Genomic DNA, 27845 nt, shown 5'->3' with positions numbered 1-27845 from the left:
AATAGCCAGAAACAATACCTAGAAGGCAAAATAAAAACAGAGAAAAAAAAATGTAGAATAAGATTAAACTAAGAATTAAAGTTGTTCCTAATTTTTAAATGAATTCAACGAGTCAACTATTTTACATTGCACACATTTTCAATTAGTGAAGAATACACCAACGTCAAATGAGAAAACGAGATAGCGAAAGAAACATTAGCACAATAAGCGAAAATATTGTTTTAAAGAAACAAAAAAATAAATTGTTCGCGACTAATTTATCTAATGAATAGCAGGGTTTTTTTCTGAGGGTACTTAAAAAATTTATAGATGCAAGTCTCCATGTTGGCGCCATCTATTAATGTTATTACTGGATCTAATGAGGAGAACCCATAGCAATTTTCTGTGATCAGGGAAAGTAATAGGAGAGGAGTAAGAAAGTGTGCTAATAATAGTCCCTTGTATTTTCCAAGGCAAGCAATTACTAAATTTTCTGGCACAATCCATACCATAGGCAAACAAACATATTGGTAGCAAATAGACTGTTTGAAGTTAGGGTGAGAGTGTATATATATAACATATATATGTCTATGCATGTATATATACAGTTGCAGAGATGGTGAAGTTATTATTTATAATTTTTGAACTGGCTTTTATTGGAGGATGTCTTGGAACAGGTTACCTTTCAAGAACTGGGAATATTGTAAGAAATGTTGTTAGGACTAGTGCTTTAGGTGGAAAGTATCCACATGGTTTTCATGGTACAGCAGTTAGGGATGATTATTTAAGGAAACCAAGTGTTGCTGCCCAAATTAAACTTGCAGAGGAGCAAAGGAAGAGATTCGAAGATCAGGGTCCTCGTCCAGCATTGCCAAGATTAGATAGAGCTTCTTTTGGGAATTTTCTATTCGCCCCGTCAGACTTAAGTTTGACTGGAGTAGAGGAGGCTTGGGATGATAGAATGCATCAAGTTGTTGTTCAAACTGATGGTGAAGTTTCAAGTAGAGTAAAAGGAAAATTAAGATTGGAGTATTTAAAAAAGAGAGGTTTTTCAGCAAGATCTGGAACACTTGAAGAAATTCATGCTTTGAGAATTAACCCGAATTATCATCCAGAAAAATATATGTTAAACTATCCAGGTGGAAAGTTGTCTGTTCCAACCCACGATGCAGATGGCAAACCATTACCAAAGGAGCATGTTGCTGCTCTTATGGCAAGAGTAACTCAATTTGATTCTCAAACAATGCTCGGACCATATCCATCAACCTTTGGCGAGATGGAGAAAGTTAGACTTTCTGCAGGAATTCCAGGAATGTCTGGGGCATTTATGCCGGGAATGTCCGGAGCATTTATGCCAGGGGTTCCAGGAATGCAAGGAATTCCAGGTTATGCTGGCGATGGGGGCTCAAGGTTTGGTCCAATGGGTCCAATGGGACCACCAGGTGTTTTATCTGTTTCTGGACCTATAGGCCAAATGGGGCCGATTGGACCACCAGGTGTTTTATCTGTTTCTGGTCCGATAAGTGGTGTACCAGGTGCTCCAGGAGCAGGAATGGGTTTTGATAGGCTTACTCATGATTCAGTTGTATCTGGAGTAGGACCTGGAGGAATGATCAAGCCAGGATTATATATGCCTGGAAGTTTTCCAAAAATAAGACAATATTTAGATGAAAGCAATCCAAAGAATCCATTCTTAGTGGTTTGGGATCCATCAAAGCTTTCGGCTGATCTTCAGGCTCCAGCTGACATGAATCCAGTCCATGAGCGTTTTAGAAAAGTTAAAACAGGTGGTCATCAAATGTGGATAAATTCAAAATCAAGAAATGTAATGGAAGTGCAAGGAAGGGCAATGGATTTGGCCTCGCGTGGTTACAGAGTTTTCATTACTCCACCAATTACAATGATACCAACTTCAGGGGTTTCAGTTCCAACCCAAGTTGGGGCTTCTATTGAGGGCAAATTGCTCGTCGAAAAGTCATCAGGGCTCTGGCCACTTGCAGCAATTAGATTTTCGGGTGGTGATTTAGTTGTTGAAGCAATGGGTTGGCAAGGAGCCAGAATGCTTCCACCTTTACTAGCAGAAAGTGTGAGAACACTACAACACTACAGACCTCAAAGAATTATTATTCGTGATATTTCTAATAACTACTGGCATCTTATTGGCCCATATAAAGTATCAATGATTCCAGGATACAAATTACCAGAAAGGGTTTCCGGGATTCCAAGTTTCACAGCTCAAGCTGTTTTCCCGGGTAAAGGCCCTGTTGAAAGAGTAAGCCGTTTCAGGAGACATTCCCCAGTTGATGCTCCATTCTGGGGGCGTTCAGCAGGTGATGCTGGACCAATTACTCTTCCACGTGCGGAAAGACATGGCCCTACTGAATTAGGAAGAGTATTACCAGCAAAGCCAAGTGGGTTATTTAGAGATACAAATGAGTGTTTGGCTCTTCAGCAATATGGTAGAGAACCATATAAATTTGGATTATTACCGACAATGGGTTCAGGCAAACTCTATGATATGGCAGTGCAAGCAGCATTAAAGACGAGAGAAAGAGGTACATTTGCATTCGTTGAAGACTTTTGTTTAGCGTTAAGGATTTTAGTTGTAATGTATGATGAAATGAGAAACGATCTCCAATGTAATTCTGTTGTTAGAGCAACAGCTATTTTGAAGAATGAGCCAGGATTGGATGAGTTTATTAAACGTGAAATTTGTGTTGGAATATTTAATACACCAGTATTGCCATCTATTGATTTAAGACCTTTGAACTTGGCTCTCATGAACCCAGGTGAAATTGCTTCCCACTATAATTTGAGAACATTCCCAAAAGTTGCTCCTTACACATCTCGTATATTCGGAGCAGCTGTTCATAAATCTGATGCTTTACAAGATGCAATAGCTTCTTCACCGCTTTCAAGAGGAATTGATGAAAAAATCTATCGTGATGTTTGCTCAGAGGTCTCATACACATTGCAGGAACTCAATCCGTATGAGAACTCGTCTGCTCAACAATGTATTCAGTCAATCAAAGCAGTATTTGGTTTGCATGTTTCTGAATGGGAGGATGTAACTGATGATGATTTAATGGGTATTTGTGAAAAATCTGGTTACAAGGCTCTTTCTCAATCTGAATTATCTAAAACGAAAATTTATGATTATAAGACAGTAAGATCACTCTTCTACTTGAATAAAGATCACGCTGTATTTAGGCCATATCTACTTGCTGAAGACTTCATTATTGAATCTAAAACAAAGGCTCATCCTGCTTGGTGCAAGACAATTACACCAGAAGGAAATTGTGTTGCAACAGATTTGGCAAGAAACTGTGATGGTTTATCTGCGATAATTGTTAATCGTGCACAATTATTTGCTTACTACTCAGAACAAGTTCAAAATAAACTGGTTAAGGGTTCAATGGTTCCAATGAACACAAACACAATCTGCTCTGTTTTTGCCGAGCTTCCTCTTACTTCCGACTCGGATGAAGAGATTTCTAGACTCTTATCTCAAAGACTTGGGTCAGTTTTCCCGATATTCAAGGATGGGCAGGCCTTAGTTACGTTCAGAGGCTTCGTTTCACATGAAAAGAAAGTAATGGATATTAAGAGGATTCCCTCTATTTTCAGGTTGTATTCCAAACCAATGAAATATATGAGTGCTTCAGATAAAATTTTAATTTCCAAGTCGCAGTCTGAAGTAAAAACAGAGAGTAAAGCAACTACTCAGGAAGCCAGTGAAGTAGATTCGTCTGTTCCGACAGAAGATGAATCAGAAGAGGAAGAATAAATAGAATACGAATGTTTAAACGAAGATGGAATTATATCTACTGTTGATGAATAGTGCATTGCTAATGAATACTAAGTGGTGATATTTACAACTTTGTTGAACTTTATTATCCCTACGGTATCTTCCCAATTACCATTCGGAAGACCTTGATATTCGTTTAGTCCCAAAATACATTGAGAACTGACACAAAACAAATGGCAAACACTATTTTGGTGGTATTGCTACCCCAAATATTGCCTTGCTTAATATGCATTACTCTAGAAAAAAAACAAAGCTGAAGCGTAAGTACTATCATTTAACAAAATGACATTAACAAGATACGGTTCGGATTTCTTGTAATGGTAATAAAAAAATGTTTCAACTAAATATAGATTTTTGCATTCACAGTCTTTTTTATTAGTGTCTTTTAATCAGAAGAAAAAAGGAAAGATGCAAGTTCAAAGTGAAATACGGATAGTTAGAAAGTTTTTCTCGATATTTGACTCTTATCTCTTAGTCTACTTTGCTTTTCCTTGGTTTGCAACCGCCTCCATTTTCGACTTTAGCTCTTCCTCACTTATCAAATAGTACTTTTTGGTAACATTAAAGTCGCTATCCAGCTCCAGTATGAGAGGGCATGCTGTTGGGATATTGACCTCCAAGATTTGCTCCGGAGTCATCTTCTCCAGGAGGTAAAGAAGTGCTCTTAATGAATTTCCGTGAGCGGAAACCAAAACAGACTTCCCCGAAATGATTGATGGAGCAATGACATCCTCAAAATACGACTTGACTCTTTCAACAGTGTCCTTTAGGCATTCAGTCAATGGAAGAGATGTTGGACAAATTCCATTATATATTGCCTCATTTCCGGGATATCTTTTATCTGACTTCTCCAGTACCGGAGGAGGGACATCGAAGCTTCTTCTCCATATCTTTACCTGGTCTTCACCGAATTTGGCAGCCGTTTCGGATTTATTTAATCCTTGAAGAGCACCATAGTGACGCTCGTTTAATCTCCAATTATTCACAATCGGACAATTGACATTGTCCAATTCCTTAAGAACGGTCCATGTTGTGAGAACAGCTCTTTTTAATACTGAAGTGTAAACAACGTCAAATTTGAATCCCCTATCACGAAGCATTCTTCCTGCTTCAATTGCCTCATTTATTCCCTGTTCACTTAAATTTACATCTGTCCAACCAGTAAATCTATTCTCCTTGTTCCACTCGCTTTCACCGTGACGAATCAATGTCAATTTATATGCCATTCTTAGATACTGTAACGGCGGAAATCTTACTGAGCAAAAACCTAATTAATGATATTGAGATATATAGTTAGCTTCAACACCCTAAAAAACAATTTTGTACTTCTTAAAGATACGCATTACAATCATTTTGCATTGGCCCCTCACAATACCCCCACTTTGTTATAATTATAAACCGTTACCGAGATTTATTGCAGGGGTCCGGAGAAATGAAGGTGAATTTTAAGTGGAAGAAAAAATCAACGAATAACTATGTGTGTGTATATGTTGTGTTATAGGATTTAGCAAGACAAATAATGGGAGAGAGAGTTTTCGTATACCGTTATATGCAAACTAGTAGTAATCTTGCTGTGTAGAAATATCGAATAATTTCGCCAAATACAAACTATTGGAGTCTATTTGAATTCAAACGATATATTGTAGTCTCTGAAATACAGGAGAAAATTCTTCCCTTTTCCACAATGATATTTTTTTGTTTTTATTTTTACTTAATGCTCTGAGACATTTCATCCCATTTTTTTCAAGTTATTTTTGTTGCCGCGGAGTAGTGTACTTTGTTCAGACAAGTTTTGAAGAGTTAATGAAATTATTTGTTTTATATAGGTAGATAAGAATAGAAATTGAAGTAAAGTCTGTTCTATGTACGAACACGAATGTATAGATAACTCAGTTTACAAAGATAGGGATATACTTAACAATATCTTGTTTTTTATAGAAAATGGAGAGGACTGTAACAAGTCTCATTCAGGGGTAAATACTCAATCTGTGCAAAATAATAAACCATACAGAAGCGTACCTTATTTGAGTAACCCACTATTCCACGAATTGTGTAGGGGAAGGGAAAACAAACTCAATGATTTAAATAGGTCAGTTCCGACTCATTTGTTGGGAAAAATATCAAGTAAGTATGAGTCAGCACCTTTTTTGTGGAAAAAGCTTTGGACAGAAAGAAGAATATTGGATGTGGTAGGAGGCTCAAGAGATACAGATAGACTGAGAACCGATAGCATTCTTGTTTCTTGCATATCTAAGGATTTTGACCATAGTATCTCTTCAGAGAAGTACTCGCCTATTTCTGATTGGTCGTATTACATTTGGTGGTTGTTTTCAAGGAGACAAGAGCTTTCAAAGCTGTCTCCAAAACTACCTGGACATATAATGACTGCGATAGCTTCTATGGAGTGGAAACTACTGCCGTCAACTAGACCAGATATATTATCAGAATTTATATCAAATGTGGATGCATATAAATTGGAGAATCCTCCACCTGATCAAATAGAGAGAAGTGAAGTTCAAAAAAGGTACTTTAGACAATATATGGATGATTTGAGATCAGGATTGCAGAATACGTTGAGTGATTGGCTTTTACCGTATTTAAGATCTAAAAAGATAAAGATTGAGAGTTTTGGTAGAATGCACAACATTAAGAACAATACAGGATCTACGAGGGGGTCTGCTGATGTGATTAAAGAGGATATGCCTGTAGAAAACATACCAACTTTAATCTGTCGCGATATTGATAGGTCACAAGTTAGAAAGAAAGGCCACGCGAATTTGGTACCTACACACCTATTCCCTCACAATAACTCATCGGATTGCTGTTTACAGAGCCAGATTTATCAGAATGTATTTGTAGAAGAATACTCCAGTGTTAATTGGTCACTTGTTTCTTCTTTACCAAAAATAGATATAAAAAAAGGCCTACGGGTTCAATTCACATTTAGGTTGAGTGATGAAGACAAATTTTTACACTGGGTCACAGGGAAAATTGACTCGCTATCCTCGGAAACTGGTGAGGTTACCATTGTTTCGGATTTCAATTTTGAAAATGGCGAACCTATTAAAAAAGTAACAATGTTGAACAATTTTCTCCCACCTTCGATTCCGACTTTCGAATTAAAAGAAGGCTGGTGGAGATTGCTCCCTTTAGATTTCACAGAAAAAGACTCAGTTCCAGGTTCTATAGTAGTTTACGAATCGCAAAATTCAGAGAACTTTCTTCTTGATGGAGTTGTTGTCAAAAAGATTGTCGATGGAGGAGATTCTATTAAAGTTAGAAGAATTTCAGACGGGGTTTTGGAGGAAGTAAAGCGTGAAAAAATACTCAATAGGGTTTCTTTTGATATTCACCCAGTAAAGGGTGACTATGACGCTATAGACAACCCACTTTCAACATGGATCTGGTGTATTCCACGCCCGTTTCAAGGGGAAAATAGCAAGGGAATAAAAGGGAGACTGCTCTTGTGGTTTGTCTCCGCTGAAATAGAAATGGTTAAAAACGACTCACTATTATGTGTTTCCATCCAACCGGATATCCCATTCAATTATGGGTATATTTGGGGCCCCCTTCCAATTACTTGCTTTATTGACGTTCAAAACGTAGGCCACACAATGAGCGGAGGTGAAGGTGATACTGTTTCGCAAGAAATAGAGTCTATTTTGGATACACCTCTTTGTCTGCTCTCATAGTATCTAATAATAACTAATTTTAGTATTTTTTTGTCATTTTTTTATTTAATCTTTTATGCACGTTATTATACCTAATTCTGGAATTCCCGCCTTAAATTTAGAATTACCTTTGATTGTCTATAAGTCGTTTGGAGTGCTTTATTTTGAAGGAATCCGAGTAGAGATAATAAATATGATAGGATGCATTAACAATAATAGGAAAATATTTATTGAGAATACCGTTAAAGTCTCATACAAGTGAGTGTATAGGTGTATTAGTCTATTTATTGGAACGTTAATGTTCATTTCTTTTAAATGGATTCCAAGATGAAGTGTAATTCAAATATGATTCCGCAACCAATCGTGGATTGTAGTATGTACTCCTCAACTTTACTGAATGAGAATGGGGAGTTTAGTCCAGAAAAGCTACGTCAAGAACTTCTAAGAGCAAGTGAATCAATTGCTGGCTCGGGACTATTGAAAAAAGAGGGCAAACAAGTTAGAAACAGATTTGCAGAGAGACCACCTGGTTTTGAAGATGGAGTTCAAAAAAGTTCGACACCCTTGGGTCCGGGGTCATTTGTTGATCATGCTAATGATGACAACCTTTCTTTCGAGGACGATTATGATCCCTTTTCAGAACCAATAGGGGATATTGCAAACGTTAATAATACATCTTTTCAATATACTTCAGGTAGCAGGTTTTCTGATGCAGAATATAAACCTAACAGTGGTTTTCCAGTGTGTATAAATTCGAGAAGACAAAAGAGCTCAAACTCTGTACTTCCAGATGACGTTCATTTAACAAGCACTGTTCCGAAGGACTATCTTGCACAAAATAAGTTAGTTGCGATACTTGACTTGGACAACACATTACTTCATGCATATAACTCAACTAAAATAGGTTGCGACATTAATCTGGAGGACTTTATAACCCCTTCAGGAGATCCTGAAATGTACAAATTTGTTTTACCACAGGATTTAAATACTTCATACTATTTAAAGCTTAGACCTGGAGTGAGGGAGTTTCTGAACACCATTTCTCCCTATTATATTATGGGAATTTGTACAAACGCAACCAGGGAGTATGCAGATGTTATAAGGGCTGTATTAGATCCGAGCAGAGATAAATTTGGTGATAGAATAGTTGCTCGCGAAACTATTGATGGTCGCGACACCCAAAAGGACTTCCGTAAGATTTGCACAGATGTTGACACACGTGCAATAGTTTTGTTGGATGATCGATCAGATGTTTGGGATGCTTCACTTGAAAGTCAGGTTGTAAAGGCTCAAACATATGAGTACTTTGAGCAGAGGAGGGAGGCTTTAAAATCACATTACCCTCCATTATCTTCAACTGCCTCTTCCGTATCTACAAATGTGAGTGCTCCTGGTGACATTTTATCTGCTGCTTTGTCATCACTTTCAAATGCAAGTGGTGGAAATAGCATTGCGGATTATGATCGACATTTGGATTATCTCATTCGTGTGTTCAAGGAGCTACACACTAGATTTTTTCGGAATCCCGAGACAGCTACAGTGGGCGAGATTTTAACTAAAATGAGAAGTGAAATTCTTGAAAACTGTATATTGTGTTTCACTGGCTTTTTAAAGGCAGATGAAAAACCCATTGTGAAAGGACTCCCTTATAATTGGGGAGATTCTCAGATTGATGCAGAACTAGCAGCGACAAGACTAGGAGCCAAAATTGAAGAAAATTTAGATCAATTTTCTACGCACCTTATTGTTCAAAAAACAAACACTGCTAAGTTTCACCAAGCAAAAAACAATCCAAATGTTAAGATTGTCCACACACTTTGGTTATGGGCATGTGATGGACAATGGCAGCATGTTCAAGAGGACATGTTCGAAGGTGAATCTCTTTCTGACAAATTTAATCAGTCAACTGTTCTTAGACCTTGGAATGTACATTGGGAGATTCTTGCTCAAAAGGAGGGCAGGACAGGGATACATTCTGTTAAATTTAGGCTCACTTCTGAATCTAATTCAAATAAAAATTTGACTGAATATAAACATTCTGCTGCATGGAAACAAAGCAGTGGTGCCCGTATTTGGTCTCCTCGTGAAATAGTCACATTGACCTTTGATGAACAGTAGTAAATACTGGATTCTATATATATCACACTAGATTATTTTTTGTTCAACTTTTTTTTTGTGTATTTACTTGTCTTTAACAGGTGTTATTTACATGCGTTATTTCTGTATTCAATTCAAATTTGATGACCAAAAAAACGAGAATGTAAAGTCATAGGCTTATTTGTTAAATAGAGTTAATGCTGCAACAAAAACTCATTTAAAATCACAAAAGTTATCTAAGAATATCTGTTAGTTTGTATTGAAACGGAACGTGAAAAGAACACTTTCTAGTAAGTAGAATAAGCTATGAGTAGACGGGATCGATTAAAATTTTTGACTAGCTTTCTGATGGAAGAGTAAGTAATTGGAATGATATTTCTACATATGAGAATAACTGATGATTGCAATTAATAGCAAATTACGTGGGAGCCTCCTTTAATTTGAGTAAAAGAGTGAGGAATAAACGAAAAAAACTGTCGTTTCTTTTTAAATGTATGTTTCTTACGAGAATAATAAAAATAATTCAATATTTTGCTCAATAATATAATCTAACATAAATATTTATATATTAACATGTACTTGGCGGTCGTAGGCATACTAGGTACCTCACACCTTGTCATCATCATAATCACAAGACAAAACTCTTATTTATCAAATATAGTTTTTTACACTTAAGTTTAATATATGGAATAAATGGATAAAAACCGAGATCTGTTACAAAATGGCAGCTACAACAACCATTTTTTTTGTCAAAATTTAAGAGAAGCGGACTTCAATAGAGATCTAATACAATATGAACCCCCTAGGAGAGGAAGCTCATTTTCTTTTAGTTTTGGTGGTTCTTTTGTAGTTTCAAGTTTTTCAACGAAAATATATTCTCTTAGAAATTTGATTATTTGGGACAGAAATAAATTTGACCTCGATTTTATGAATCTGGATACCAATAAAAGAGTAACTAATGGCCAATTCTCCCAAGAAGAGATAGGATATATAAACAGATACATTGATTGTGAAAAGAGAAATAGAGAGAATACGAATTCAAAAAAATATTATTTAGAATTTTTTAGAAATAATTGTCTCCTCGAGCTTTTTTCTTGTAGTTTATCTAAAGGATGTTTAGTCAATACACCTACAGATTATGATTTAGTGTTTAGCAAAATAAGGTCAATAATGGATTACGGAGTTTGGATGTGTAGTTGTGAGGCCAATGGGAAACCAATAGAATACATTTCAAAAAGGTCGTTATTGGGTCTTTATTGTGGAACATTTGGAGTGTCGAAAACGCTCGAAATATATAGAATGAGCAAAGTCGATCAAAATAACTCCTCAAATCTTTATTTGTCTTGGAGTGACAGATTTGCTTTAAGTGGACTTTGCGGAGAAAGGGAATTGAGTTTGTGTTACTTTGATTATGTTAAAAGTAAAAGCCAAGAAAGTGAAGAATATTCTGGAGTAACTTGTAACTGTTTTGAAAGGATAATTGATCTTCTTTGTCTCTGTATTTCCCAAAAGGTTGATGATTTTGAAGTTGGTGAAAAAGTCCTGGATTTATGGCCACATTATATATATTCTGTTATAACAAGCCTTGGGACAACACACTTGGGATCAAGGAACTTGTTATTGAGGATATCAGATAAACTTTTGGTAGATATTAGAGAGAAGAAGTCCAGGTTAACATTGAGTGAGAAGATTGTTGCTTTTCAATTTTGTAACTTAATACTTGGAGAATATAAGGAGTTAAAGTATGGCATTAACATCAACAATCTAAATAATTATATCGGCAATATTGAGATAATGTCATTATTTCTTATTAAATCAAACAGATGGGATCCGAAATGTTTGTTAAATGAACATTCCATTTTATACAGATATTGGATCTCACTATATTTGGCTGAAATCGGAAATTTCGATAGAGCCAATTACTATGTTGAGCAAATGTCCTCACTACTGTCAAACGAAAAAAGTGATTTATTTAACAAGTATAAACTTGAATTTGAATTTCTCAAGTTTAGACTTCGCGATTTCAACGTCAAATTCAAGCCTAATTCAGTAAAGGAACAAGTGAAAAAGCAGAATGAGTTTCAAGACAATCAACAAAAAAATAGCAAGAATTCCTCCTGGTTAGTTGGTTGGATTTCAGATAACATTAAAAAGGCTATTACTCCGGAAGAAGAGCGCTGGCCAGGGGTTGAAAACACATTTTACTTTGATAAAGAAATTAATCAGTGGTGTCAGAGGGGTCCCGATGGTCAGAGAATAATGAATAATGGACAGCCGGAAAAAGGGATCCAAAGTTATACTTCTGATAATACCGGATATTCAGGTGGTACCTTTGTTCAAGATTCCATAAATAACCGTACAGATTGCTTAAGCATCGCGACTTCCTCGCCTCCACTTCCACCACCTCCACAGTCACTAAATTCATCAAGACCAGGTTTATCTTTAGGTGGTTCGACCAGCGTATATGGAGCTCTGGGAAACAACATAAGGTCTAGATATGTAGATATATTTCAGAACACAAAACAATAGAAGGAAAATGATATATTATTTATTTCTTAATGTAGATATTAGAATCAGTACAAATTATTTTACATTTGTTTACCAGCCTTTATCACCTCATCAACAAGTAATAGTTGCTGAGCAAGAGTAGGAGCAATGCTCAATATCTGTCTTTTTACGCAGTAGTTGTCCAATACTCCCTCTGAAAGTGGGTAAAACTCCTCTCCAGTCGTGACGTCCAATCCCAACGGGTGTTTAGAACCTTCAATTTTGTCCAAAATGTTCAAAACAGTTTCTTGCTGGTCAAGTCCTGCATTTTCTGCCAGGGTCTTTGGAATTGCGAGCATAGCCTCCGCTAGAATGTCAATGCCAAACTTAGCTTTGCCCTTAGCGGTTTTCCTTGCCTCCTTGAGTTCATTAAAGGCCCTTAGTTCAAAAGCACCAGCTCCGGGAACAACGTACCCGTCATCTATTACATTTTTTATTGCTCTCAGTCCGTCTCTGATTGCATCTTTGACCTGAGCGATACTGTGGTCATTTGGCCCGGTTACCAGGATGCAGCAACTTTTACAGTCCCTTGGTTCTTCAACAAACGTGAATTTCTCTTCGCCAATTGTCTTCTCATAAACATGGTTGGCCCATCCGAGGTCCTCGATAGTCAAACCTTCTACGGAATTCACAGCATTACCACCACAAGCTAAAGTTAATCTTTCCATATTTCTACGTTTAACACGTCTTAGTGCTAGTATCCCTTCTTGAGCTAACATACTAAGTGAAGGTGGGTCTATACCCTTTTGATTCAGTACAACAAAGTTACTTTCAGGGTTTTGTTCGCATACCTGTCGTTTTAAATCAATGATTGCTTTAACCTTCTCATCTGTGAATAATCTCTCTGCTTCAGCAAGACGTTCTCTTTGTTCGGCTGTTGAATACTTAAAGGACGAAGTAACTTCGCTATTTTCATATTCAAGGGAAACATTTAAAGTTAAAATAAAACAATTTTTAAGTCTTTTTGGCATGTCCGGGTGTCTAGCACCGTGATCCATAACCATACCTCTCACCAATCTGGTTTCTGAAGTCAATCCATGCTTCATCGGAAGGACTTCTATCATATGTAAATCAATGGGTAATGTTGGATCGTCTTTTTTAATTATTTTTACTGAATCAGTTAATATTTCTGCCAAATTGTCAGACAACGGTTGAGCAAGTTTTGTTCTTAGAGAGGTTTTTGCAATACATCTAAGTGTGTCATAATCATCTTTATCTACAGGAACCTTCATTTCGTCTAGTAATTTCATCAAAGCAGTTCTACCAATGTCAATGCCTTCACATAGTAGTTGAGGGTGAACTGACTCCGTTACAAACCTTTCTGCTTGACGAAGTATCTCACCAATAATAATAACAATTGAAGTAGTACCATCTCCAGATATGTCATCTTGTGCAGTTGCTGCTCTAGCAATCATTGAAGCTGTTGGGTGCTGTATTTGCATCTCATTTAGGAGAACGCAACCATCCTTCGTGACTTTTATCTGACCACCTCCACCTACTAACATCTTGAGTGTCCCTTTTGGTCCTAGATTTGTCTTAATTACCCTCTGAAGTCCTTTAGCTGCATGGCAATTTGCAGCAAATGCTGCTGATTTCCTTAGAACATCTGCCTTTGGGTTTAATACGGAGACAGACGACATCTTACTTTAATAGACTAATTTTTCCTGATAAACAGATTTCCAGAACTGGACTAATTAGAGCTATATTCCGGCTTACTAACTTTTGTTAGTTTTCCAAGAATACAATTAATTCAATTCTATTTAAAAATTTAATTTTCTACCCACAATATACTATTTTTTTATACCTTATTTTCCCCGGTACCTTGCTATATTTCAAGTATTTACGCGTCTCGCGGAAGATGCAAAAATAAACACTAGGCTTGAAAAAAAATAACTGCCTTCCAAAAAATGGGAAAGATCACGGCTAAGAATGTAATCATTTTGGTACTGGGGACTTCCCTTTTTATGAATATCCATGTTTATCTTCTTAAAGGTACGTAATTACTTGAAGTATTTTAGATAATCATATTGTGAAATGACTCCTCGCTTTCCTACTTTAGGTTTAAATGTTAATGTTGAACCATTATTCCTTGATAATAAAGGAATTATAGCTCGATTCGCTGGAGCCTTGGTCATTCTTTTTCAGTCGTTCTCAATTATCCTTAAGTCCCTTAAACCTATACATACCCATGACATCAATGACCCGAATTCACCACATTTATTGAGCTGTTTTGACTCCTCTAAACACTCGTTTCACACCGTAGGATCTAGCAGGATAAGGATGATCAGCGATCTTCCATGCTCAGAAACATTTTGCATGTATCTAAGAGACCCCCCGAAACTAGCCCGTACATAGATACTAGACATATTTAGTAATTTTGTTATACTTTTTGTTTTGTCCGAGAAAGGTAGTAAAAGAGGGAGAAAGACGCGACAAGCAGAGGTAGAATTACCTATTTATCCCTATCTATCCTAAATACTAGAATTTATGAATTCACTTAGATGTTCTGCCCACCCATTATAATGTTATTGATGGGAATAAATACCAACTTTACTGTGTAACCAATGAACCCCATGAGGAAGAAACCAACAGTACATGCGTAAGCAACACTCCTAAACTCTGTATTTAAAAGTAATAATCGTTATAGAACAGTAAAATTAGGGACGGGTTTTGTCTCCCTCAAAACTTACCTCTAGCATCTGGTTTTGTACAGCGTCTTACAAGACGAATGCTGTCTAGTGTAAATTCCTGAACACTCTGAAAAATGTATCCGAGGGGATTTGACTTGTCTTGCAAAATATCTGGAACCTTCATGTTAAGTGTATAGTTAAATCTATAGTATAAAAACTAGACAAAAAGAAAAAGTACTTCACGGCCGAAACACTAATAACTCTCAGGAAATCCCACCCACAAGACATTATAGGCGGCTAAATCCCATAAATACTTTTAGCACAAGTTTAACATACATGAAGAAAAGAAGAGAATCACAAAATAAAATAAACAATCTTTATTGGGAAACACAAACTAATAATAAAAGACTATATTATTATTAAAATACGAGTACATTGACTCTATAAACAATGACCAATTTTGCATATTGATTTTCTCGTAGTGCGTTTCGAAGCCACCCTCACCCTCACTTCAACTCTCGGAAGAATTCTCTATTTAACAACTCCAAAATATCCTCAGTTGCTTTCTCTGAAAATCTTTTTTCATAATTAGGTATAATGCAATGTAGATCAACGGGTTTCCTTGGTTTTAAATCTAATATTTGCATAACTTCTTGTGAAGAGAGGTTGTACTTTGTACATAGTGTCTTGACCAACGGAATAGTATTCTCAAATGGGATCTCACTAATGAGTTCAAATGCCTTAAAGTACCATATAAGGCTCTTCTTAAAGGTTGAATCCTCCAACTTTTCGTGTTCGTTGTTTTCAAAGCATTCAGAGCTAGTTATGGCTTCATAGACCTCTTGGCAACTGAGTGGAGTCCAGGAATCCAACTTTGGCTTCATCTCCCCTGAAGCAAGTAGTATTCTTCAATAAACACTAAAATAATGGAACATTTAATTAAGTACTATTTTTGGTGGTTGAGTAAACGACCCGGCAGAAATTTCCCGCTGCAATCTGGTTTAAAAGTATTGCTTTATTAAGTGAAATAAAACAAGAGCATCACTTTATTGATTTAACCAATGCAATATTTATACATCAAACCGTTCGCAATACGTGTGTCCACATATACTATTAGTACCACTTCACTTTTCACCTTTCTCCTTTTATCCTTTAGTAGTTATTGCTACAAAGCGAATGTGCATGCTTCATATTATTGTTCTGCAGCGAATAACATATTATTCACATATAACTCTAGTTCATTTCCTGAATAATTTATTCATGCCTCGAGACCCTCAAAAATTAAAATAAACATGAACCCTTTACTTGAGATACTAAATTTAAACTCATTGTGCGCCAATTTTATTCTTTTAGACGAGTGGCCAAATCTTCAGGTTTATCTTCTACAAAAATTGAATACTTTAAAAACGGAACTCTAGACCAACTAGAGTGAGATATCGCTAGACCCAACGATTATTGGTTTGTATTTTTGACTAGACTCTATAGGAATGGTTGAGTTACTGGAAGACCCACATATTAGAACATGTGATGAGATACTTCGTCACTTTAATGTTGATTATGATGTGGGTCTTTCTAATGGACAGGTTGAGCAGTATACAGAAATATTTGGGAAAAATTCCCTAGAAGAGCCGGAAAAGACCTCGTTTTTGTCCCTGATTATAGCTCAGTTTGATGATTTACTTGTTAAAATATTGTTGGGTGCTGCTATTTTATCGTTCTTTTTTGCTTTGATAGGTGAGGATGCATACGAAGAAGGGATATCGGCCTTTATTGAGCCAATTGTAATTTTGTTCATTTTAATTTTAAATGCATTTGTCGGAGTTTGGCAGGAATCAAATGCAGAAAGCGCTTTGGAGGCTTTGAAGAAACTTCAACCGAAACTCGCTGAGGTATTGAGATGTGGAATTTGGAGTGAAATACCAGCTGAAGATCTTGTCCCTGGAGATATTGTAAGAGTCAGAGTTGGAGACAGAGTGCCTGCAGATCTTCGCGTCATTAAATTGTTATCTTCATCACTTAGGGTTGAGCAAAGCCAGCTTACGGGAGAATCTTCGGGAGTTCTGAAAGATTCAGGTCCATTGGATGTCTCTAAAAGAAATGTTGAGATACAGGCTAAAACAAATATGCTATACTCTTCAACGACTGTCGTTCATGGTTCTTGTTTTGCTTGTGTGGTTTCAACAGGAATGAAAACGGAAATAGGTGCGATCCAATCTGCTGTACAGAGGGCCTCTGAAAATACAGAAGATACGCCACTTGGGAAGAAAATTGACGAATTCGGAAAGGTATTAAGTAAAGTTATTGCAGTTATTTGCTTGGTTGTTTGGGTCATTAATTTCCGTAATTTCCAGGACCCGGCTCATGGTTCAACCATTAATGGTGCAATTTACTACTTAAAAATAGCTGTAGCGCTTGCAGTGGCTGCAATTCCAGAAGGACTTCCTGCAGTAATAACAACATGTCTTGCTCTCGGAACTCGTAAAATGGCACAAAGAAACGCAATAGTTCGTCGTCTTCCATCTGTTGAAACACTAGGTTGTACTACAGTTATTTGCAGCGATAAGACAGGTACTTTGACAACGTCCGAAATGTGCTGCGTTCAGTTCTTTACTCCAAGAAACTTCATTTCTATAGATAAATATTCTGTTGAAGGTCATTCCTATTCACCGGTCGGTAGGGTCTCCAGGATTGATAAGAACAATCTCCATGTTTTTGAGAACATCAAAGCAGAGGATGTAAGTCTTCAGTGGATGGCTAAGTGTTTGTCACTTTGTAATACCTCTCAATTAAATTTATCGGATTCAAACAAATTTAAAGTGCAGGGAGAACCCACAGAGGGGGCATTGAGGGTTTTAGTGGAAAAGCTTGGGTGTCCAGATAATAAGTTAAACTCAAAATACCTAAATAACGAGAGTTCCAGAAATAGTAAGACTTCAAGTGTCTTTAACGACTACTGGTGTTCAGGCGTGAAGCTCATAACGACCTTGGAGTTTAATAGAGACAGAAAATCAATGAGTGTCTTATGTAGGGATACAAACAATGTAAACATTCAACTTGTAATTCACAAGAACTCTGGAGAGACTGAATCATTTGAAAATTCTAACGTATTGTATGTCAAAGGAGCACCTGAGGGTATTCTTGATCGCTGTACGACATTTATGATGCCTGATGGTACAATCGAACCTTTGACAGATTCATTGAAATCTTTAATATTGGACCAAGTTGTAGATATGGCAAACAATGTTTTAAGAACATTGGCATGCGCCGTTAAGATAGATGATCTTGGTGATTTATCTTCATATTCCGGGCAGCCAAAAACAAGGGGTGCAAACCTATTGAGTGATCCCTCTAATTTTGTTCATATTGAAACAAATTTATGTTTCTTGGGTGTCGTTGGTATCTATGATCCCCCAAGACCCGGTGTTAAATGTGCAATTCAAAGATGTCAAAAGGCAGGAATACGTGTATTTATGATTACAGGAGACAATAGAAATACAGCAGAAGCGATTGCCTCCTCAATAGGAATTTTGAATGGATCTAAAGAGGATTGGGATATATCAAACTTTATTAATGATGCACAGGAAAATTATTCAAGCGGATCCTCAACTAATCCAGGTTCCATTAAAACCTTCATGTTTGAAACAGGAGACAGTTCATCCAAAACAACAAAACTTTTGGATGGCAGGCAAGTTTTACGTACTGGTAGTGAATTATTAAGGAATCAATTCACAAAATATTGTTCTTTAACTGGGAGGGAATTTGAAGAACTTTCTGATACAGATAAACTACGTATATTAAAGGAATCTTATGGTGTGGTTTTTAGCAGAACTGAACCTCGCCACAAACAGGTCATTGTTAGACTTTTAAGTGAACTAGGGGAAATTGCTGCCATGACTGGTGACGGTGTAAATGATGCTCCTGCATTGAAACAAGCTGATATTGGAATTTCAATGGGAATTACTGGCACGGATGTTGCGAAGGAAGCGAGTGATATGGTCTTAGCTGATGATAACTTTGAGACCATTGTAGCGGCTGTTGAACAAGGGAGGTCTATTTATATGAATATGAAGGCCTTTATTAGATATCTTATATCGTCAAATATCGGTGAGGTTGCTTCCATATTTTTAACTGCCGCACTTGGAATACCAGAGGGTTTAGCTCCAGTTCAGCTTCTCTGGGTAAACTTGGTTACAGACGGACTCCCGGCAACTGCATTAGGCTTCAATCCCCCGGATCCGCGTGTAATGAGAAGACCTCCGAGACGAAAGGATGACAATTTAATATCTGCCTGGGTGTTTGTTCGTTTTTTAATTATTGGCCTTTATGTTGGATTTGCAACTGTTGGCATATTTATATGGTGGTATGTATGGGGAGTAGATCCTTCTGACGGAAATACCTTGGTTTCTTTCTCTCAACTAGGTACATGGGCGAGATGCAACACTTGGACAGGATTCACGGCGAACCCAGTATTTGGATCGTCAATAGACGAACCATGCACTTACTTTTCTACAGGGAAAAAAAAGGCAAGCACACTATCACTAACAGTCCTAGTAGTAATAGAAATGTTGAATGCGCTAAATGCACTTAGTGAGGACAATTCGCTACTCCAAATACCTCCTTGGGCAAATCCTTTACTTCTTGTGGCCATTTTAATTTCAGTTTTTGTTCACTTGGTTATTTTATACGTTCCTCCAGTAGCTGCAATATTTAATGTGGTTCCACTAACTATGATAGATTGGTTGGCAGTTATGATTTGTTCCTTGCCTGTCATTCTGATAGACGAGGTCCTTAAGGCTTTTTCGAGAGGATATAACCAAATAGTAGACTTTCCACATGAGAAGGTTGATTCGTCTTACTCTAAAAATCCAAAAAAAAAGCTGAATTGATGTTTTTGGGGGGCCGCAAATGTATTGGTTGAATCCTTTTGTTGTTGTCTTGAGATTTTCAGGGCTGACTCGGATGCAAATTGTTGCATGTACACTAAGGATGGAAATTACTCATTCAACACATTTTACGAACCACAAATAAATGTAAATTCCGCACATCTGAGGCCCTCATCGTCTAACAGCAATGGGAAGTCATCCTCGCAGTATTATGCTCTTGAGTGCTTATAATACGAATGGAACATCAATTTGTGGTCCTCCACACCTTTTATTATAAAGGAAAAATTAGTTATTTTTCACCTAATATTTTTTTCCACCTAATTCTATTCTACAAAAAGCCTCTCATTATGTTTTCTTTTGCTGTAGCAAAGGCTTGGTTGAAAGCTTTGTGCTCCAATCCCTCACTTCCTTGCATCTTTGCTCTCTGACAGACCGCACTGTCATCCGTTTCGAATAAGACCCCACTGCTGTCCGCAACTTCATCAAGAACCAGGTGTACGCTGTCCAAAGACTCAAGTAAAGTCTTCTTTGACACGTTACCTCTGTTTTTTGTTTAAATAAATCATTTCCTACAGTTAGAAGCTTCATACTCGGCTTCTTTCAATTAAACTTACGATAAAACGTTTTCCAGAGAATCATAAACACAATTAATTGCGTCATTCAGTATCAATTCGTTCTCAGAGGAGTAAGATACAAGATAAATAAAAGTGTCACCTATGGGCTTCACTAAACATATAAAATCATGAACAAAGAATGCCTCTGCCTCACTTTTGCACGATATCCTGGAACCTTTGGTATGTAGCTGCTCCTCAAATGACCTCTGAGAGGAGTAGTCTAGAAACCCGCTTCTTTTCAAGTTACCGTAGTATCTAGCAGCAACTCTGTTCCCATCGGAATCCAATAATACACAACCTATAACAGAATCAAGCATTATATCAGTCTTGAAACAATTATTAATATCGATTAGATTGGCTTACTTTGCGCTCCGATATTAGCGCCAAATGCTAAAATTACCTGTAAGATTATAATTATCGGGTGGAACATACAGTAGGGAAAAGAAGGGGAAAAAACCGATCAAGAGAGATTACTGAAAGTGCAAATTTGGAATACAGTTCATATGGGAACAGCTATTTCGATCCTAATTTGTAAGTTTCTTGAACAACTTTGTTCGCAGGCTTATTTACCTTAACACACACCAAATTATTCCAAGGTTTTTTTTCTGCTGTTTGTATGTGGCGCTAGACATAACATCATTTAGTGAAAAAAATACAAGCTTTCAACAAATCTATTAACACATAATAAACCTTTTTTAAAGTAAAGTTGATTCGTTTCTGAGCGACAAGGTCAGAAACCATTGATTTCACTAGAGATTTTTGTTGGAAAAAAATGGTTGGTTAATGAGTTTCTATTTGCGAAGTGAGAACTCGATAGAGGAGGAAAGTGGAATTTCTTGGGTGGTTCACTTGGAGTCTGCAGAAAGCATAAGTGGGGCTGTGAACAGAACCAATTTCAGGAGGTTTGATAATAATGAAGAGCAAGTAGATTTCGCATTCTCGAACGTTTGCGAAGTAAATAACGAGAGTGGAAACAACACATCTGGTGGGGGTGAGGTAGAATCCCCCCCAGAGCAAAACACAGAACTAAGAAGCAGGGTCTTAGTTGCATTCGTATTCAATGCAATATTTATTCTTCTTGTGGTTGGATTGTTTATTTCAATTGTTATTCAACTGTCTAAAAACTGGGAAAATAAGTGCGACATCAATCTAAAAATTTGGTGTATCGTTTGGATTTCAAGATTTTTAATAGCTATTATTATAAGATCAATAATAATGTTAGTTACAAGAGGTTATGAAAGGCCATCCCCACTTGCTCTTGTTGTGATTATTAATATTGCACACATATTTGGAATTGCTTGGTGGTTTTATGGAATTCATGTAATATACACAGACCCACCCGGAGGAGCATGCAAGCAAAATCTTTCGATAGCTTTGTTTCTTTTTTGGTTTCAATTTATACAAATATTTGTCCCAATTATACTCCCTATACTCATATGTATACTTGTATTATATATATTGCATAGAAATGAAGCTCGGACGGCAAAGAAGAGTGTTCCGGAAAAGATGTTGTGTAAAATTAAGGCAATCCCTTTTCAAGAACACATTCAAAGCCTAAAAAACGAAAACATAAATGTGACTATTTTCAATGAAAACAAAGTTAATATAGAAAATTCTGCACCTTCTATCGAAAGCCATCAAATAGGAAAAGAGAGAGCTACTTCAAATGAGGGTGAAGTCCCAAATCACGGAATGAGCATCACAATTAGTAACTTTTGTCCAATATGCGTACAGGAAATTGACGAAAACGTAGTTATAAGGATACTTCCATGTGATAATAGACATATATTTCACAGGGAATGTATTGATGACTGGTTCAAACAAAACTGTGTTTGCCCCATTTGCAGGTCAGACATCGTCCAAATTTTGAACAATTCCCAAAGTTAAAAACAAAAATCTAATAAACTTTTTCTACTTGTTTTCAAATTTGTCTACCTAGTTTTGTGTGGGTTTATTTACACAAATATACTTTCTTTATTATTCGTTGACTAATTTATATTCGTGAACTAGCACTACCCCACTAATTGGCGCTCATGTATTGTTGAAGTGTTAATCTTTAACATTTTATAAAATATAAATGCCTCAGAATACAAATAACACTGCCAGTTCTAGTAAGAAATGTTTTCAATTCTCGTGCCTGTTTATACTACAGGCACTGGTTGCATGCGCAACTATCACCTGGATTGTTGTGAACGTTTTGTTCCTTGTAAATAGCAACACAAATCTTAACAAAACCTTTAATGAAAGAGTATTTAGAGAGTCATATGGCTGGGAAGTAAGGGACATTGAAGGAAGTCTGAAAAACGAGCAATTTACAACTACTGCTCCAGAAGAAAGAAAGTTAGTGTCATTAGACAAAACAAATGAAGAATATCCTAATTCCTATCCATGGAAAATGCATGGTGACTTGGGTTTCCTTAAAAATGGTGAAAGAGCATGGACTCCCTCTCCACCACCACCAAAGGACCTTAACATCGCATTAGCTCTCTCCCAAGGAGGTGGATTTAATCTACATCTTTCTGACTCGCTTCCTTTGGATAGAAATGTCTCGGACTTCCGTGATTTGCACTGTAAACTAATAAACTACAATTTAGAAAAAATGGACAGAATATCAGTAATTATTGTATTCTACAATGAACCTTTCTCCACATTAATGAGGTCAGTTCACTCTGTCTTAAATAGAACTCCACCAAAAATACTCGAGGAGATTATTCTTGTTGATGATGGAAGTAATAGTGAGCATATCAGAGTAGGTGGAAACGACTTACTTGTAAACTACATTAAAGTTCTTCCCAAAGTCCGTTTGATAAGAAATTCAAAAAGATCTGGAATTGTTGGTGCACGTCTTGCAGGTATAAATGCCTGCAAGTCTCCTATTTTTGTAATATTGGATAGTCACATTGAGGTTCAGCCGGTCTGGGCTGAGCCTATAGTACAAAGAATTCAAGAAGATCCAAGAAGAATAGTTATGCCACAAATCGACTCAATAGACAGTGAAAATTTTGAATTTATTAATGGTGGTATTGGTTGCACTCTTGGTTTTCTGTGGAAGCTGATTGAACACGCGTTCCCCCAAACTATTTCACCTGATCCAAGAAGGAAATATGCCAAAAAATATGATTATGTTACATCTCCAACTATGGCAGGAGGACTACTCGCCGCCAACGTTGAATTCTTCAAACAAATCGGTTCTTACGATCCTCAATTCGAGTACTGGGGGACAGAAAATCTTGAACTCTCTTTTAGAACCTGGATGTGTGGTGGTTTAATTGAATGTGCTCCATGCAGTCGTGTTTTCCACATATTCCGTAAAGGTGGAGTTGGATACTCTTCTCCGTCTCATGCAGTACTTAAAAACAAGCTACGCACCTTATATTTATGGATGGATGAATTTGGAGATCTTGCATGGAGGGTTATGGGAAGGCCAAGGGTTGATATTGGTCCCTTAGAAGACAGAATTAAACTAAGAGAAAGGCTTCATTGCCAGTCATTTAAATGGTTTTTGGAGAATGTTAACCCGGAGGCAGAGGTTAAATCAATAGATGACGTTCCTTATATTGGGAACGTGAGAAATATTGGCGCGAATATGTGCCTTGATACAGATGGTCTAAGTAATCCTGGTGGTCACGTCAAACTTTGGAGTTGTCACACTGGAGATACTCAGGGATTTATGTATTTCAAAACATCCAAACACTGGATGGTAACAATTAATGATGAATCCTGCATCACTGATAAATTTAAACTTGATTGGTGTAACGAAGGCCTCTACCTTTGGGATGTAGAAATCATTGACGAAAAAAATGTCATTGCCCTAATTAAAAGAAAAGACTTGTGTATCGCCTCTGTAGAAAAGCAGCTTAAACTAGTTGAGTGCGACCCAGCCGACAAGTTCCAACACTGGGGACTAGAAAGGTACAGTTTGGAGAAGAGAATTCTTCCCTCTCCAGAGAACATAATGAGGAAAAGAGGTTTCAGAGGATTCAATGACGGAAAGAACTAGTTCATCTACATTTTTTTTGCTACAGATTTTTCCTAGTTTTTTAGTTTTAAGCATCATTAAGTGGGGGGAAAATTAAAAGTCCAAAAAACTATACAATTTTAGATATATGTTTAGAATATGTTCGGAACTTAAAGCCATTTGTATTAAATTATTGAGATTACTATTGTAGTGTCATCGCTGTAATTCTCCACCGACGCTCTGAACTTCCATGCTTCAGAGGCAATAGAGTTCGCTAAAGAGGCAACCTCATCTTTTGTGGGTCGATATTTGGACTTAAAACCTGGTCCGTTGTTATCCTTCCAAATTAATTCCTCCATTAATTTGTTTCCTACTTCCTCTTCTGAAAGCGAATCCCAAACGCCGTCGGATGCAACAACTATTGCCCATCTTTCATCTATATCTCCCCTATTGTCAGAAGAGAGCTTTATACTTGCCATGTCAGGTTTGCTAATGACTCCAAACTGACTTCCTGCCTTGTCTCCAAATGATCTGCTCATTGCTATCCCATGCTCTCGAATTCTAGTGGTTGATTTATTCAACCATGGAGTAGAGTAAACTGTAATCGAAGCGCCACAGTCTGTTATTCTACTTAACTCATCAGGTCTGTTAGGGACGTGATCAGACGTTGTCCACCAAGAAACGGTGGAATCTTGGTCAGAATCACCGGGAATATCACTAAGTCTTCTAGAGAATTTGAAAACAACCACCCTTGAATCACCCACCCATGCAATATGAACTTCATCACTTATTTTCACACATAATGCAGCAGTACAACCGCTCCAAAGCGAAATGCCATACTTTAGTTCTGAAAGCTGCAAATCCATATTATTAAATAACACAATAAAGAAGTTTTTTATTTGTTGACGTGTAGGAAACACCTCATTAATATTGCTTCCTCCTAGAACAGATGCAAATAGCTGCATAATAGCTAGTGAAAATTTCTCTGAAACAAAGTTTGCAATAACATCACCATGTGGTCCATGACCATCAAAAACCCCATATGCAGAAACTTTTGGTCCCAACTCTATAATAAGTGATTTATCCTGATTTTCAGTAACCACAGTTGGTTTAAAACCCTTAATCGTCACACCGCCTGTTATAGGCTCCATTTTCTGCTCTTGAACTTCAAGATTTCCTATCGAGTTTAGCCCTTTATTTCCTATATCTAGACTTGAGGTGTTGGTAATGTTAAATTTGCTGCCTCCCAACTTAGATTCTTCGTTTTTCATAAATTCATTGTTCATACTCATTATCTGAGGCTGGGCATTTCCAAAGGTATTCAATCTAACTGAATTTTGATCAATCACTTGATTTTTCCACTGATTAATTTGAGTATTTCTTAGATTATTATAGTTCCCAGGACCAATATTAGTCCCCATTACATTTTCACCAGTGTAACCAATAAACGTATTTTGGCCAACACCAACGTGGTTTTGTACCGGCTGTCGAATAGCTTTACTTTGTCCTTGTTGGTAAACAAAATGAGGTACAATTACCTGAGGTTGAACAGGATAAGGCACTTTGTGTTGAGGAATGCTACGATTTAACTGCATTATTTTACCGGGATTGTTAACGTGATAGTTAATATGATTAATCATGGTGTTATATTCAAATTCATTATTAAATGTTGATCCAACATTTGGATTAAAAGTATGAGAATATGAAGAAAACCTTTGAGGTCTCATTTGAGGATTCATTGAGGAAGTAAGGGACTTTCCAATATTCATATAATTGTTTGGTTGAGCTCTAATTCCACCTATGTTCTGAAACACGTTGAGTGGGGTTGACATACTTGGACCTGAAGCGGACATCATTCCTGCACTCAAATCTCCATTAAAACAGGTATTTTCTCCAGATGCTGGAATGAAAATTTGTTGGTTTTTATTTGGAAAGAAACCTCCTGGACCACTCTTAAAGGGTTGGTGATACCCAGGTATGAAACCAGGCTTGCCCAAAATTGTAGACATTGGTGCCTTCATTTTGACACTCGGAGAATCCATTGGTATATTTTTAATTGATTCAATCTTTTTATTACCATTTAACAAGAACCTCAATATATTATTTTTGGATAATTTAACTTACCCCAAACACCAATATTACCGTGCACATTTAAGCACGTGGACATGGCGCCGTGTTGTGGGCGGTAATGTTCCTTGTCAAAGAGCTTCGGACCTAGGTAAAAATGAAGTTGTGAATAATATGAATTAAAATAATGTTTACACAACACGACTTCATTCCCGGCCATGAATCAACTGAAGAAGCAAACTTATTGAGTCATAGAGCAATTTATAGGCCTGCAGTTGATGGGAACTCTCTTTTGGTCGACTATTTAGATACTGGCATTTACAATAACAGAAGGAAACAAAGATTTATTTCTAATGATTATAGACCTCTAGACATCAGAAAAATAGGTTTCCCTTTCGAATTAAATAGATATAGGAGCGATCTAATATGTACTCAGCAGACTCGTGTATCTTTACGTGCCAGAGCCCCATGTGTATCAATAGAGTGGTATCCAGGTGGAAGAAGATTAGTAGTAGGTACCGTTGGTGGCGAATTAACACTTTGGAATGGAACTTATTTTGCTTTCGAGGATCTCAAAAGTGTTCCTTCTGGACAAGGAGCTGTTTTGGCCCTTAATTTTTCAAAACAAGACGATTTCATTGCTTGTGGTGATGGAAGCGGAAATATAGTTTTACTTACCCCTTCTTTAGCACCAATTGCTTCATTTAGGCAATTTTTGGGTCACGTTGTTAGAGATGTCACTATATCCCCTACGGGAAACAAGGTTGTTTCCGCTGCTGAAAATGTACATCCAATCATTATTGATGTGGGATCTCAAAAAATCGAGAGTTCATTGACTTCTAGAGGATATGATATTACGTGCGCTCAATGGCACCCATTGAAAGGCTTAATCGCCACTGGATCCCAAACATACCAACTACATCTCTGGGACCCTAGAACTGCAAATGCAATAGGCACAATTTTCGGTCACAGGCACACAGTTGTAAGGGTAAAATGGAATTCAAACGGAAAACTACTGGCTTCATCCGGTAAAGATGGTGCTCTTAAAATTTGGGACATAAGACAACTTTCAAAACCTATCAGAACTTACAGAACAAAATGTGATGCTGTAAGTATTTCTTGGCACCCAGAGGTCGAATCTCTAATGACAGTTGGCTTCTTTGACGGCGATGTTGCATACTATGATACGGAAGTTAGCTTTAAAGGCCCACTCGGTCTCATTCCCTCAGCTCACCAGGGAGCAGTATGGGGAGTTGCTTGGCACCCTCTAGGTCATCTTGTTGTTTCAAGTGGTCAGGACTCAAGACTTAAAGTTTGGTCCAGAAATTTGTGCGGAAATCCAGGTACCATAAATGAAAATGAAATATTGCCACAGATCTCATTTCCGAGGACAAATGTGACTTCAACAAGGTAGTTACTACTATTTCAAGCAATATTTTATTTATTAGTCTATTAGCTATATATATATATATGTTTTTTTTAGTATTTTTGTTCGTTTTTTCCTATTAACAAAAGTGCGCCAATGACTTATAATTTATTAGATTATATCGTAACTATTCAGATTAAGCACGCGAGTACGTTTTTCACTGAA

At 37.0% G+C, this 27845-nt stretch overlaps 14 protein-coding genes across 14 annotated transcripts; 8 read left to right on the top strand and 6 right to left on the bottom strand.

Annotated features, from left to right (window-relative positions):
* Positions 1-595: 595 nt before the first annotated feature.
* FG379_000366 (uncharacterized protein) lies at positions 596-3766 on the top strand (the record flags this gene model as incomplete). Its single annotated transcript, XM_067325776.1, has 1 exon — positions 596-3766. One exon carries the CDS (start codon positions 596-598, stop codon positions 3764-3766), a length of 3171 nt encoding a protein of 1056 aa, XP_067183320.1.
* A 497-nt stretch (positions 3767-4263) lies between these two features.
* On the bottom strand, positions 4264-5013 carry FG379_000365 (phosphoglycerate mutase; the record flags this gene model as incomplete). The annotated part of the gene is made up of 1 exon (XM_067325775.1): positions 4264-5013. The coding sequence occupies one exon, from the start codon at positions 5011-5013 to the stop codon at positions 4264-4266; it is 750 nt and encodes a 249-aa protein (XP_067183319.1).
* Positions 5014-5649: 636 nt separating this feature from the next.
* Positions 5650-7479, top strand: FG379_000364 (uncharacterized protein; the record flags this gene model as incomplete). The annotated part of the gene is made up of 1 exon (XM_067325774.1): positions 5650-7479. One exon carries the CDS (start codon positions 5650-5652, stop codon positions 7477-7479), a length of 1830 nt encoding a protein of 609 aa, XP_067183318.1.
* Positions 7480-7785: 306 nt separating this feature from the next.
* Positions 7786-9576, top strand: FG379_000363 (NLI interacting factor; the record flags this gene model as incomplete). Its single annotated transcript, XM_067325773.1, has 1 exon — positions 7786-9576. One exon carries the CDS (start codon positions 7786-7788, stop codon positions 9574-9576), a length of 1791 nt encoding a protein of 596 aa, XP_067183317.1.
* Positions 9577-10248: 672 nt separating this feature from the next.
* FG379_000362 (uncharacterized protein) lies at positions 10249-12084 on the top strand (the record flags this gene model as incomplete). Its single annotated transcript, XM_067325772.1, has 1 exon — positions 10249-12084. The coding sequence occupies one exon, from the start codon at positions 10249-10251 to the stop codon at positions 12082-12084; it is 1836 nt and encodes a 611-aa protein (XP_067183316.1).
* Positions 12085-12143: 59 nt separating this feature from the next.
* FG379_000361 (TCP chaperonin) lies at positions 12144-13742 on the bottom strand (the record flags this gene model as incomplete). Its single annotated transcript, XM_067325771.1, has 1 exon — positions 12144-13742. One exon carries the CDS (start codon positions 13740-13742, stop codon positions 12144-12146), a length of 1599 nt encoding a protein of 532 aa, XP_067183315.1.
* Positions 13743-14599: 857 nt separating this feature from the next.
* FG379_000360 (Sec61-gamma subunit of translocation complex) lies at positions 14600-14916 on the bottom strand (the record flags this gene model as incomplete). Its single annotated transcript, XM_067325770.1, has 2 exons — positions 14600-14721; positions 14793-14916. 2 exons carry the CDS (start codon positions 14914-14916, stop codon positions 14600-14602), a joined length of 246 nt encoding a protein of 81 aa, XP_067183314.1.
* A 322-nt stretch (positions 14917-15238) lies between these two features.
* FG379_000359 (uncharacterized protein) lies at positions 15239-15616 on the bottom strand (the record flags this gene model as incomplete). Its single annotated transcript, XM_067325769.1, has 1 exon — positions 15239-15616. The coding sequence occupies one exon, from the start codon at positions 15614-15616 to the stop codon at positions 15239-15241; it is 378 nt and encodes a 125-aa protein (XP_067183313.1).
* A 603-nt stretch (positions 15617-16219) lies between these two features.
* On the top strand, positions 16220-19618 carry FG379_000357 (cation-transporting P-type ATpase; the record flags this gene model as incomplete). The annotated part of the gene is made up of 1 exon (XM_067325767.1): positions 16220-19618. The coding sequence occupies one exon, from the start codon at positions 16220-16222 to the stop codon at positions 19616-19618; it is 3399 nt and encodes a 1132-aa protein (XP_067183311.1).
* Positions 19619-19943: 325 nt separating this feature from the next.
* Positions 19944-20546, bottom strand: FG379_000356 (uncharacterized protein; the record flags this gene model as incomplete). The annotated part of the gene is made up of 2 exons (XM_067325766.1): positions 19944-20157; positions 20230-20546. 2 exons carry the CDS (start codon positions 20544-20546, stop codon positions 19944-19946), a joined length of 531 nt encoding a protein of 176 aa, XP_067183310.1.
* Positions 20547-21012: 466 nt separating this feature from the next.
* FG379_000355 (uncharacterized protein) lies at positions 21013-22116 on the top strand (the record flags this gene model as incomplete). Its single annotated transcript, XM_067325765.1, has 1 exon — positions 21013-22116. The coding sequence occupies one exon, from the start codon at positions 21013-21015 to the stop codon at positions 22114-22116; it is 1104 nt and encodes a 367-aa protein (XP_067183309.1).
* Positions 22117-22306: 190 nt separating this feature from the next.
* FG379_000354 (uncharacterized protein) lies at positions 22307-24229 on the top strand (the record flags this gene model as incomplete). The annotated part of the gene is made up of 1 exon (XM_067325764.1): positions 22307-24229. One exon carries the CDS (start codon positions 22307-22309, stop codon positions 24227-24229), a length of 1923 nt encoding a protein of 640 aa, XP_067183308.1.
* A 143-nt stretch (positions 24230-24372) lies between these two features.
* On the bottom strand, positions 24373-26229 carry FG379_000353 (PP2C phosphatase; the record flags this gene model as incomplete). The annotated part of the gene is made up of 1 exon (XM_067325763.1): positions 24373-26229. One exon carries the CDS (start codon positions 26227-26229, stop codon positions 24373-24375), a length of 1857 nt encoding a protein of 618 aa, XP_067183307.1.
* A 212-nt stretch (positions 26230-26441) lies between these two features.
* FG379_000352 (WD40 domain) lies at positions 26442-27668 on the top strand (the record flags this gene model as incomplete). The annotated part of the gene is made up of 1 exon (XM_067325762.1): positions 26442-27668. One exon carries the CDS (start codon positions 26442-26444, stop codon positions 27666-27668), a length of 1227 nt encoding a protein of 408 aa, XP_067183306.1.
* Positions 27669-27845: the final 177 nt, after the last annotated feature.

Source organism: Cryptosporidium bovis (genome assembly GCF_009768925.1).
Source record: "Cryptosporidium bovis isolate 45015 chromosome Unknown contig_10, whole genome shotgun sequence".
In the NCBI taxonomy this organism is placed as follows: Eukaryota; Apicomplexa; class Conoidasida; order Eucoccidiorida; family Cryptosporidiidae; genus Cryptosporidium; species Cryptosporidium bovis.
This window is presented reverse-complemented; position numbering and strand designations above follow the sequence as displayed.